Source organism: Passer montanus, unplaced genomic scaffold (genome assembly GCF_014805655.1).
Source record: "Passer montanus isolate IOZ18808 unplaced genomic scaffold, ASM1480565v1 scaffold1, whole genome shotgun sequence".
NCBI lineage: Eukaryota > Metazoa > Chordata > Aves > Passeriformes > Passeridae > Passer > Passer montanus.
In genome coordinates, this window is record NW_024356504.1 from 10,214,299 (window position 1) to 10,227,835 (window position 13,537).

At 33.6% G+C, this 13,537-nt stretch overlaps 1 protein-coding gene across 1 annotated transcript in view; it reads left to right on the forward strand.

The window, feature by feature from the left end:
- LOC120497431 (sodium channel protein type 2 subunit alpha-like) overlaps positions 1-13,537 on the forward strand; it is a 67,427-nt gene that overhangs the window by 36,083 nt on the left and 17,807 nt on the right. The window contains exons 13-17 of the mRNA XM_039698947.1: positions 1,000-1,132; positions 1,962-2,200; positions 4,009-4,182; positions 4,970-5,326; positions 7,098-7,550. Coding sequence (XP_039554881.1) covers positions 1,000-1,132; positions 1,962-2,200; positions 4,009-4,182; positions 4,970-5,326; positions 7,098-7,550 — 1,356 coding nt within the window. The remainder of the gene's footprint in view (positions 1-999; positions 1,133-1,961; positions 2,201-4,008; positions 4,183-4,969; positions 5,327-7,097; positions 7,551-13,537) is intronic.

Genomic DNA, 13,537 nt, shown 5'->3' on the forward strand with positions numbered 1-13,537 from the left:
ATTTTAAAAGTCCTGAAAGCATTTTTAATTCCTGAGTTTCAAAGACTACCTGAGTTGCTCACTGCCTAGGATCAGGGTATAATAAAAAAAAAAAAAAAAAAAAAATCCCCAAACCCCCAGCGCATTTTAATTGCGCTTGGTTTTTCTTTTTCCCTCAGTCTGCTTTGGGAATGAAGCAGAGACATCTGCATGTTTTTTCCTAAAAATGTTATTTTACAGAAACAGAAATTTCTTTATGGGTCATAGCACCTGAAAGTACATCAGCCAGCTTCCTTGCAGTTATCAGCCAGATGCCTTGCAATTACAATCTTCTTGCAGTTTATTATACGTTTATTGTCATGCATTTATTTCATGCACGGAAAAAAAGTCTATGCATCCTTATGCATTCAAAAATTCTTCATAACTGATGTGCTCATTACTATAGTTATAACACAGCTTTCATTTTAAAAATAAAGTCATGTAAAACAAGTATTTTTGGGATCAATTAAGTCAGACCTATGCTGTTTCTTCACTTGAAATCCATAAAATAAATGAGAGTTGATAATGATTCAATTTAGAACATATAATTTAAATAAGTTTTGCATGGGTATAGAGATCAAAATTGATCTTTAAAACTTTATTTTATGGATTAGTTGCTGCAGAATCTTCCTAGCATTAATCGCTTGTTAGAAGTATCTTGGGAATAAACTAGTTTAGAATGGAAATATTGGTAGAGAAAGTATGGAACTGGGAATTGTTTTTACACAATTTCTGCAAGTCTTGCTTTGATTGCTTGGCTGTATCCCCCTGCAAAATTGATTGGTGTCTAAAGTGGAGTAATGTTATTTGAGTATAATGCTGTAGAAGTATGGGAACTAAATATCCAAATGGTTTTCTTAAGGTTTTAAAAGTCTTAATTATATTAGGAAGTATATAATGAAAATAGTAATTAAAAAAATCACAGTATTTCTAAAGTTGAGTTTAATTTACACCTTTTTTTCTTTAATATTTTTTTTATAGAGTACTACCACAGAAGTAGGAATAAAAAACAGACGTACAAGTTCGTATCAAATACCAATGGAGTTGCTGGAGGATCCCGATTTAAGGGAAAGGGCCATGAGTCTAGCTGATGTTATCACAAATAGAATGGAAGGTGTGTTATAAATGTAGACACTTGAATTTTCTTGACATAGTCTTAGACTTGCTTCAAGGTATTATATCACAATACAAATACAGAAGAGAAAAAATATGTAGCCATTGCAAATACATAAACTGAATAACAGGAAAAGAAATGTATGTACATAGTGAAAAAAGAAAGGAAGGAATCTGATAAGCAGGCTGATGTGAAAATCTCATTGTAATTAAAATGGGTAATATGTATGTGTTTTGTGCTAGTTATTCATGCTTAGCAATGCAGTTATTGGAAGAAATGCCTTGTGATACATTTGCCACTAACCATACCATAAAAATATTAGAGGCAATTCAAGGCCAGGCTTTAGTTAATAAAGAGAAGAAAATGTGTACAAGGATGGGTTCGAACAGTGGAATGACTACTAGTGAAAATAATGAAAAAAGCTTGAATAATTTTCAAAACCCTTTTAAGGCTAAAATTAATGTTACTTTTTCCTGAAAATAAGTACTCAGACATTTAAGAGGACTTAGAAGTTGAAAGTTTTACTGAAAAAAAAATCCATAATCTTAAGCACAGTTTTTATGGTTTTTGTGTTTTTTAAACAAGATCGTATGCTATTAAAAATAGACAAGTTGTAAAATTATTTGCTCAGAACACTTGGGGTTTTTCTTTTAGTCTTTTAAAACCTTTTGTGTCAGAAACAATAAATTAATCCTGGAAATCTGAGGATGTTCCTCCAACCACATCCTTAGTGGTTCGAGGTGTAAAGATTAAAACCTGAAAAGGCAAATAAAAAATTACCTTCACATTCTCCAAAAATCGTTCAGTATAAATTTCTCTTTTTCTCCAGAACTTGAAGGATCCAGACAAAAATGTCCACCTTGCTGGGATAAGTTTGCCCACACTTTCTTAATTTGGGAGTGTTGTGAGTCCTGGTTAAAAGTAAAGAGTGCAGTTGAATTCATTGTAATGGATCCATTTGTTGATCTGGCTGTCACTGTTTGCATAGTTTTGAACACATTATTTATGGCCATGGAACATTATCCAATGACTCCACGTTTTGAGACTGTACTTACAGTAGGAAATCTGGTAAGTCCTTCATTCTACTAAAGTTTATACAGTTGGAACTCGGTTTCTCTTTGGAATAGAATCCCTTTTATAGTTTTTGTCATCCTGTAAAAGAAATGTTAAAGGTTTTTGTACTAAAAATAGTCTAAAAATACCATTTGGAATATGTTGTATATATGAGTATTTGAGAGATCCTGTATCTTAAAGTTTGTCTTCTGTATTACAACTTCTTCAATAGAGTTTCCAACAGCCAGAGTTTGAATTACATGAAACTGAAAGAAGTAGGACATGCTTTTGTTTAGTATTACAAAAAAAACTAGGAGTCAAATTAGATTTTTTTAGTGTAAGTACAATTAATAACACAAAAAGAGTTGAATGCTATTTTGGATTATTATTTTTCACTGCTATTTTTATGTGTTGATTTTGTATTTCCTTGAAGACCATTTATTTGATTGGACCATAACAATTTGGCAGACAAAGGATGTGTGACTTATTCTAAGAGTATCTGTTGATGCAGCTGGGTTTTGTTCCTTAGTGGACACAGTCTGTGGGTGTGGTTTGGTGAGGTAGCTTTATTTGGTTTATAAAAGCAATAATACAGGTATATTATACTTATTAACCTATGCTTATTCTAAGTGGTTATTCTGGTATGATCTAGAAAAATAATAAAACGATTTGTTTATTAGAGTATGTGACGTTCTAATACATGTTGGTAACAGACTTAAGTACAGAGTTGAAGTATCGGCATTTAAACTGTATGCAGATATTTTTATCCTATACAGATATATTTCAACGTTTTCCCCTTAACCTAGAATTAGAGATCATTATGTGTAGAAGATAAATATTTCATGCTGCAGTTTAAAATATATGCAGGATGTCTTTGAGGAAGCATAGGGAAGACAAATACATGAGTATCAACAGCTGTTTCAGAGAGCTGTCTTGTGATTGTGTCTGTATGTTTTACCCAAAAACTCCCATTCCTACCTTTCCTATGTAATGGAATAGTTTAGTATGTGTGAATATAAGTGTTCTTTCATGCCAAGAATTTGTGTGTGCTCCCAGTCAACCAGTGTGTGATTATGACACTGGTATGGTTTCAGCAGTTGCTTTCTTCCTCTTTGGACTCTGTAGCTCTACATTTTAGAGACTGTAAAATGATTCTGATATTTTGGACCTTTTTTTCATCTTTCTTGTGAAAGATAGTAATTTATGCAGTTTTGTAGATACTGGTGATCATGCATCTACAGTAAATACAATGAATTTATTTCAGAGGTCTTGTTTGCCAGCTGCTTCAGAAGATATCAGAGACATTCAGAGTCAGAAAGCAGTTTTATTTAGGCAAGTCTTGGCACAATTGACCTTTTTTTTTTGGCTGTTAGAGAAGATAACCTTACTTGTGAGTTCTTCTAGATACTTCATTAACAGTACATCACTCCAATTTATGACCAATTCATGTTTTCCCCCACAACTTTGTTAAAGCACCTTCTGTTCTGACAAGAGGAAGTGTATTATCTTGCTGGGAAAAATTCCTTTAATTACATTTAGTTAGCTGGATGGCAGATAAAGGGAACAAACTGGAGGCCTCTTAGGAGTAGCTTATTCTTCAGTAGACACTAAATGTATCTTAGCTTAACTGATGTTGCGTATTTATGCCACAGCTCATTTTGATGTTGCTACTTACCTTCTCTGTGGAACTCATCTTGTGATAATTTTACTTAGTGACATCCTGCTGTAAGAGGGATGTTACTTCTTACTTCGCTTATTCCTTATCTGCAGGTTCAACTTCTTCATATTCATCCATAAAGTAACAGTAAAATCTTTTTCTTCAGGTCTTTACTGGAATTTTTGCAGCAGAAATGGTTCTCAAGATAATTGCCATGCATCCTTTTAATTATTTCCAAGTTGGCTGGAATATTTTTGATAGTTTTATAGTTACTCTTAGTTTGGTGGAGCTTTTTTTGTCAGACGTGGATGGATTATCCGTTCTCCGCTCATTCAGATTGGTAAATAATACATCTGCATTAATTAATGAATTATGTTTGTATTTCAACTCTATTCATATATATAAGACACCTTTTAGTATGCTTTTTACTAAATGACACAGGATATATCTGCAGGCATGTTTTAAAAATTATTTATCATTGAATACTGTGTGCCATTTTACTGTTCAGAAACAAGTATTCTTTCAAGGGAAAGAGCTGTAATTTTATTGTAATTATTTAAACATGAATGAGTAAAGTTCAGTGAAATGTACAGTTTGTTTAGTGTGTATTGAGAAGTAGAAAACTTTGTAGTCTTGTTGACTTCCATATCTAGAAATAGCAAGAAGGCTAGATATGTTATTTTAAAATGTAGGAATTATAAAATTCCTGGGTTTAATAAATTTTTTAAAGATTGATTTTTATTTTCCCCTTACCAAAAAGAAAAATTCTTTATTAGAAAACTATTTTTATTTTAATTTGTTTCTACACGTAATGTCCAAGATGTATGTGTTTAGAATCCACTGAACATATACGACCAGTGTGCTGTTTCTTCCATGTGGAAAAGAATATATACGCAAAAGAACACCCAAAAAAAAAACTCCACAGGAAAAAAGAGCAAAGTCTAAAATTTATTACGTTTTAAAAGTGTGGGTTTCATGAAATGCTATGGAAGTTATGGTTGTTAGAATCATGTTGAAGTTTCTTCTTTTTGCTATTGCTGAGAGTCACTAGTTTGTAACATGTTGTCATCTCTATAGAATTTTGGTAACTACTGCAAATAATGCCTGTATTTTTTTTCTTTTTCCAGTTGCGAGTTTTCAAATTGGCAAAATCTTGGCCAACTCTAAATATGCTGATTAAGATTATTGGCAACTCAGTGGGGGCTCTGGGGAATCTGACCCTGGTGCTGGCCATCATCGTGTTCATTTTCGCTGTGGTTGGGATGCAGCTCTTTGGGAAGAGCTACAAGGAATGTGTCTGCAAGATCTCCAGTGACTGTGAACTTCCTCGTTGGCACATGCATGACTTTTTCCACTCCTTCCTGATTGTATTCCGAGTGCTGTGTGGAGAATGGATAGAAACCATGTGGGACTGCATGGAGGTTGCTGGCCAAGCCATGTGCCTTATTGTTTTCATGATGGTCATGGTGATTGGAAACCTAGTGGTATGTAGCCACAATAATTTTACAATTAATTTAGAACATGAAAGGTAAGAGAACTAGTAATTAATTATAAAAGTATTATTAAATGTGATTTTTAAATATGATTTTTATTATTTGGATTTGTTATGAGTATGGGTTTTAAAATGGAATTTTCTCTTTATTAGATTTCTGATCCTTTCTAGAGTCCTCAGCTTAGAGGATGACCCCCACCAGGGGTCCGGAGTGCAGTTAAAGAGGGTGTGGATGAGAGCATGCAGCTCCAGGTGTTCAGAGTGTTGTGGGCTACTCCTGCTTACCTAGTGAGGGAGAGAAGGGCAAGGGCACCCTCAGTGTTGGACTTCCAGAGTGGAAGTTTCTTATTAGCAGAAGAGGATCTAGCAGGGCCTTTTCTCCCTAACCAGTTTAGTCATTGCTTCCAATCACACCCAGGCAGGTTATTGGGCCTTTTAAAAATCTTTTTCTGATCTCTCCTGTCTAAATTACTGCTATTGCATTCTTAACAGTCTCAAGTATATGCCATTTTGAGACCTGCTTGCTGCACCGTCAGCATTTTACACAAGTGGAGTGGACACTTGAATTAGAAGGAAAGTTGTTATGCAGAAAAAAACCCAGCTCCAATTACTTCAGGTTTTCTTCTGCTTCTTCACTTTTCATAAGGACTTTCTACAGATACTTCTAACATGGCCAGTATTATATCTGTTTTTTTCTTTTTCAGAGGAAAGCATCAGATTGGCACTAGTTTGTATGAATTTTTCTTTTAAATGTTTTATATTTTTTAGCTCGCCAGTATTTAAGACATTAATTGCTCTGCCTATTGCTCCACTTTTCTCATTCCTCTGTTATTAAACATTTCTGCTTTAAACAATTTTCATTAGCAGAAGAGATTTTAAATTAGCCATCCTCTAAGTATTCTTTAAGAATGAAATTTCTGAGAGGAGTAAGGAAAGTATCTTCAAACCAAGTCAGTCCTAGTTGCACAGCCACTTGCTTTGGGATTTTCTATTAATCTATTGTCTTATGATGAAGAGAACTGTGGAGTTGTTTGATTAAACTCTATAAGTAGTTTTCTAAACCAGAAGATTGAACTTTGTGGAATGAAGTATCCACCTATGTGAATATTTCCACAGTGTTTACTATATTCTGATTTTATTCCATATCTCTAGGAAAACCTCTTAGATGAGGAGACATCCCTGCTGTATGTTCAGGGCTGTTTTATCCAGTTGTCACTCTGCATTCCTAAAACATTTTTTTATCTTACCTTCCAAGAGGATGGAAGAGCTGATTTGAAGATTTTAAGAGCTGGTACTCTGCTGCTTTGGCATTTGAGTTCCTGGTAACCTTTGGGCTTTTGTAACTGATACATGTTCTATGTTTTGTCTTGCTGTGGGAAAGGGTGACTTGGGGATTAAAAGACAGGGTACATTCCTCATTTTTTGAGTCGCATACAAAAAAAAGTATTTGTGTGAGTTTGGACCAGCACGTAGAAAATGTGTTGTAAACCTGTTGAATCTGTTCAGAAAGTACCAAAGTATCCTTAATTTCTGACCTTCTACAAACATAAGCAATGTAAAGCCACTAAATCCCCTCTGTTGAGGTATAGGGAAGGTATTTTACTTAAATTGCATTTGCATTTTATTTACCGTATATTTTCAGAATCATTACTGTAGATGAAAACACAAGGTCTGTGTTCATAATGGGTTAATAAGAAGCATGTGGATGAAAAATGGAAAAAATCAGCTCTGTTGTCTTTGCCTTTTTTTTTTATTTGAATTAGGTACTGAACCTTTTTCTGGCCTTGCTGCTGAGTTCCTTTAGTTCAGACAACCTTACTGCTACAGACGATGATAATGAAATGAACAACTTGCAGATTGCTGTTGCAAGAATTCAGAAGGGAATAGATTATGTGAAGAAAAAAGCAGGTGAATGTGTCCGAAGGTCTTGTTTGGGAAAACAAGCTGCTGTAAATCAAAGAACAGCAACAGATCAGTTGAATGATGAGAAAAACATTTGCAATTCCAACTGTACTGTCACTGAAAGAAGGATAGATACAAATTATGGCAAAAATGAAAATGGAATGGCCACTGTTATAGGTGGCAATGATAATACATCATTCATAAACAACCCAAGCATTACTGTTACAGTACCAATAGCTGTTGGAGAGTCTGATTTTGAACATCTGAATACAGAAGAGTTTAGCAGTGACTCAGATTTGGATGAAAGCAAGGAGGTAAAATTTAAAAATTTAATATTTTAGATGAACAAATTATACTGACTGTATTGTTTCATGGTGTAATTCTTCCTGCTTAGCGATGCAAAGAAATGCAATTGTAACTCAAGATTCTTGGGCTGTACAGGGAGTGAATAATCTGAAGTGGGGAAGTAGAGTTTGAGAGAGTAGGAAATCTTGGAAGAACTGTATAAATTTATGGTAACCCATTTATAAAGATGTTTCAAAAGCAAACTACCAAACTGTTAGTTGAATAGAGAAATTAGTATATATGTACAGAATAAGCAGTGTCAAAAGACTGGGGTTTTATTATAATGTTTCTGAGAGTTAAATGTAAGTAAACTGCTATTTAAAAACATTAGGGAAGATAATAATAAGGAATATTAATACTCTTAAAGGAAAATCAGCATTTTTTTTACTGAATGAACTTAACAGAGGTGCCGACTCAGGCTAACAAGAGCAGTAGCAACAGCTTTCATGTTCTGAAATCAAAATAATGGGAGAAATCCAAGGGAGCAATGTTTGTATTATAATGTGAATGGATCAGCTAAAAACTTAAGAAAAAAAACAGAATTAATGAATGAAAAATATTAATTTCTTGCTTTTTTGGGGGAGTTTTAAACCAGTCATTTTAAACACAGCTGCCTGATTTTAAACTGGGTCATCTCTAGGACTGTAGTCATTTGTCAGCCTCAGCAGTCTGAGAGGAAAAGCAAAATCATGGATTTCAGCACGATTTTGAAAGACACTAAAAATTCAGATTGCAGTCTGTAGCTCAAGCAGACTGTCTGGTATCACCACCTCTGGCACCTGAAGACATGAGGACGTAAATAGAATATCGTCGCTTGTGCGGACAGCTGTACCCCAGTCTGGATTGCTTTGTCTGGATTGTCTTGGTTTTTTGGGTTGTTTGGTTTTTTCATTTGTTTGCTTTGGATTTTTTGTGTGGTTTTTTTTGTGTGTGGCTGGTTTTTGGGCATTCAGTTGATGAGTCTGAGAGATTTTTGATTTGTTCTGGGCTTTTTAGGTTTTCAGGTGTTTTGTTTTGAACTGGCAATTAATTTGCCAGTATAACTTCCAAAGTTTAGAAAATAAGTTTGTTCCTGGGAAGCATAGTGAAATTAAATTTAGAAAGGTGTAACAAAGTACTCTTCAGGTGTTTCTTTTATTGCAGATTACAGGGTTCAGTAGTATTACACTTATTTTTGTTATATCAGTGGCTTGTTTCTTGATCCTTGATTTGTTCCATCTGTTTTTTGGAGATTGTATTACTGCAGATCTTACATTGATCATTCAGTTGAAAGACTGTAGATTACTAAGAGGCTTCTTTAAAGCAAAGCAGACAGTATCATTAACCCATTTAAAATAGAAACTGCTCTATGTAATGAAGCCATAATGTTTGCTGAGTAGCTACTACAACTTTTATATATTAATCTGACTGAAGGATACTGGCTTTTTTAGTATTTTAATAAAACTTGGGTTTTGTGGGAGGAATATTTAGTGAATCTGGGTAACTTAACTTTAAATCTACCACTTGCCTGGAAATTAGCCTTCAGTTGAAGACACCTATTTCTTCAGGATTTTATATTTTAGAATTGAGTGACAAAATCTGTGCCTTCTTACCTCTCATATTCAAAATCATGCATGAGCACTAGTCTTTTGTGAGATACTGTTACCTAGCATTAGTTTTGACTTGCTCAGATTTGGAAAGCTGGCTGAGAAATGGCAACCACAGGAGGTACATAAACAAAAAAAAAAACCAACCCAATTTCATGTACACTTGTTCATAGTTGGTAGGGAAATGGTCTTTCATCTTGTAGATTAGTTCAGCTTTTTCTTTCTGACTTCCCCTTTAAATGGAGCAGTTTATGTTGGAGTTGTTACACAGCTACATTATTTGATGAATCCTTGAGAAGCCATTGCTAAGAAGTGAATTCAGATTTGTACCAGAAGACAAATTGAGGAACTTAGAGGTTTATTGCTAAGCATGAGGTTTTGTTTTTCATTGCTGTGTTTGCTACAATCCATAATGCATCTTGAACAGTTTGAATTTTTTTTGAAAATCATTCAGTTAGATATTTAAATATGCTGGGAAAAAAATCTTATGCAGAAGTTTCTGTTTTTAACATGGTATGATTTACTTTTGGTTTTGCTTGCAGCTCTTTTCTGAAAGAAGGGACCTAGATGTATCCTAATTAGCATCTAGTGAAGACCAGTAGTAACCTTGAAAATGAAATGCGAGGAGTAATATATTTCTGTTGTTTTAAATGTCTAGATATTACTGCATAAAGGATACTTAAAGCTGAAATATTGTGGGTGCATCTGTATGTCTTTTTTGTTTGGACCCTTTTTTTTTCTGAAGGAGGAGGATTTGAGGGTGAAGGGATTTTTGGTGGTGGTTTTTTTTTGTTTGTGGGGTGTTGTTTATGTTCAGTCCCAAGTCTAGTACATAGCTATGAACTTAGGTGTTCTGCTAATCTTACCTCTTCCATTATATATTTGGATATCTCTAAAGCTCTAATCCACACCTAAAAATATTACGTTTTGTAAATGTGTGCTATATCTAGAAAACACATATTTTAAGTAAGTAGGAACCCACACTTCTGTTTCCAGTACTCAAACAACCCCAGGGGTACCATATTTTAATTTCATTGCGTGCCATTCTCTCACAGGAGTAAAATCAAGCTGGATCAGTCAAGACTGGTGCTTTTAAACCAGGCAGAGCAACGTGTCAGCACGTTTACACAGGTTACTTAAACAAACCATACGTATGATTATCATACATAATCACTTTTGAGATTGATTGGCCTGCATGCTACTCAGCTCCAGTATCTTTTTCCCCATATGTTGCAATGTAGTTGGAACATGTGCAGCCCTCTGTAAGCTGAGTCCCACGACTCACATCACAGCATGACCGAGGGCAACACCCACGCCTTCTTCTCTTGTTACATCATTGGTATTTTCTGTACTATTTCTGTGGCATAACATGCATGCTTTGTAAGTTTTATTATTGTTAACTGAATGATTAAGATCAGCACTTTTCAAGATCAAAAGAGGTTAAAAACCTATGATTTTATGACAGTGGTAAGGTTGTCCTCACTTGATGTTTTCTGTTCCTCTGTTATACTGTGTTTTTAGCTACCCATGTAATTATGAACATTTTCTGATCACGTTCATTTGACCAGTGCCTCTGTAATATTACATATATACAGTTACTTGTATGATAAAATGTTTATATCTTTTATATAAATTGGTTTGTGTTTGTTCACAACATTTCTGTAAATCACATTTCCGTTTTCTCATATAAGAGAAGCTAAAATATAGGAAGAAAGATACACTCCTAGGAACAATCAAATGTATTTTTTATACATATGCATAGTTCCTTTGCATATGGATGTAATGATTTAGTTATAGTCTAGTCATGAAGTTTATATATGTCTGCAAGGTTGGAATGTAGGGAATCATTTATGTAAGTTTTGTTCTTCAGCATAAATAATTGTTTCTTTGTGAACATAATCCAGTTGTTTTTTTAATAAAGACAAACATAAAACAATCAAAAGTTCTATGCAGGTGTCTAAATAAATCTGGATGGTTTAAAACTATATAAATAAGGATGTTCAAACGAGAGAAATAGGAAAACTTGGGATAGAGATAAAATTAAAACAATTTTTAAAAAGAAAAAATGGGTACTACTACACTCCCAAACCTCTAAATTCAGACTCTAGAACCATAAAACTTACAAAGTTTTTTATTTAGCTTAATTGTACTAAGCTATGCATTTCTTATTCCTGATGATCTCTTCTCTAAAGTTTGACAGTTCTGTTCTTTACCATTGAGATAATCCTTTTGCAAATACAGCTTTTATTTGTTGTGGAATCATTATATACCATCTCTTCTTTTGCACTGTATTACATATTGGAAGTATTTAGGTCTCTCTTCTGTGTCCGAGGGGACGGTAAACTGTTCAGAAGGAATGGAAAAATACCTTTCTAAGGATTTTTGAAGCTATTTTTTAAAAGGCACTTCAGTAGGGAAGAGTGGAATGGTAATGTCCCATCCTAGTGGTCCCAGATATTAGGGGCTGAGTCTTCTTTGATGGATATTGATTATGTGACACTGCTCCTAACTTGAGCTGCTGCTTACATGAGTCCAGACAAGTGTAGAGCAGCATGCAAACCAGTAAACTGGGAGCTTCCAATCATTTGACTGAAAAATACACAAATCTTTTTCATTTGGATGTCACTTTGTCTTACTTACCCTTCCCTGCGTAATAAGGCAATGCTTTTTCCTAATAGATACATGTACCAATTTTTTTCTAAGTTAATCCATTCAATCCAGTGCTAAGTGTACATTCAATGTGGCCCTAGAAGTAGTGTCTGAAGACAGACACATTTCTGTCTTTCCTGAAAGTTCTCTTCCTGGAGTGATTTCCCAGATCAGTTAGACTTCTGCCAAGACTTCTGTTGTAAATAGCAATGAAAATAGCTTTCTAATTTTTAATTAGAGGGAGAAACTCTTCTATGCATACTTATTTTTATGATCACTTTTTAGGTGGTGGTGTTGTTTGATACCTGCATCTTAGTGAAAAATATGAGCCCCTCACATAAAAAAGAGAACCAATGTTTAATTAAATCTGTAACTCTTCAAGCAATAGGATTATATTCTACATCATCTTTAGAAAAAAGAGGAAACCAGACTACCTGGTTTATATCAAAATAGTTCATGGAATCTCTAGTTTTATTTCTAGAGTAAAGAAAATTGCCTTTTGTAATTAAAAAGGAATTTTAAAAAGGTCTAACCTCTGATTCTTCTACCATGAATTATATGGTTTATTTTTAGAACATAACTTCATGTTCTAAACACATTGATTCTTTTCAGTCACTTTTGTGTTTGTGGTTGTTCATCTTTTATACTTTCATTTGAATTAATGTCATGTGCTAAGTTTACAAATAAGTTCAAATTACTTAGGGCATTTCACATTACTTTAATTTTTTATAAATAATATGTCACAAAACTTCTTTATTCTTAAAAAAGTATCTATTTTAAAAATAATAAATTGACTTATTTAATTAAATGTTTTGGTTTACTCACCACCACTGCAACATTTTGCAATATATATGTTATGTCATGGAATGATGAAAGCAGCATAATAATAGAATTGTGGAGAGCATATTGTGCTATCCCTGGGTTCAGTAGAAGTAATGATAGGAAAAGTTGTTTGCTGTGAATATTGCCGTTTTGAAATTATGTTTCTAAAAAAGAAAAGACATGCTTATTGTAAACATTAGTAATAGGGGGGTTCTTTCCCAGATAATCAGTTTGTAAAGTAATAGCAAAGTAGGCAATATAACAAAACCATTTTTAATTTAAGCTAATGCAGAATACTGGGTTACTTGTTGTTATCATATTGTCTTTCTTCTACAAACATAAAAAAAATTTTATTACCAAAAATAATCTTGTCCTTTCACATTGTACAATTGAGATGTAAATACAACTTGATTGGATAGTAAATTGTCTGCATTTATCTCTTAAATATCTCTTTTTCATAAAAATCTAACTAAATTAGTAAAAGTGGTGTTGATTTGACAAAACCAAGGTTGTTTTATAAAGTGTGCTTACATCATTCCCAACAGACATTTACTTGTGTGACTTCATTACTGATGTTTTATATTTCTTGATAATAACATTAAAATGTCAGAGAATGCTGTGACCAAAACTACTCTGATTTAGTTTGGTACTCATACTTAAGTGTACAGGACACCACATCTTCTCTTAAAATCTCCACATCTCTGCAATACAAAGGCAGATTACAAAATAATATATTAAGACGTATTCTTGGAATGGGGCTGGGAGTTTGTCTGTGTATATGTTTGTTTTTATGTTTGGGGATCATTTTAATAATGTGACTTACATAATATTAATTTTTATTAAAAAAAAAAACAAATAAAAAAACCCCAAAATTATTTCTGGGTGTTGACTGTACAGGT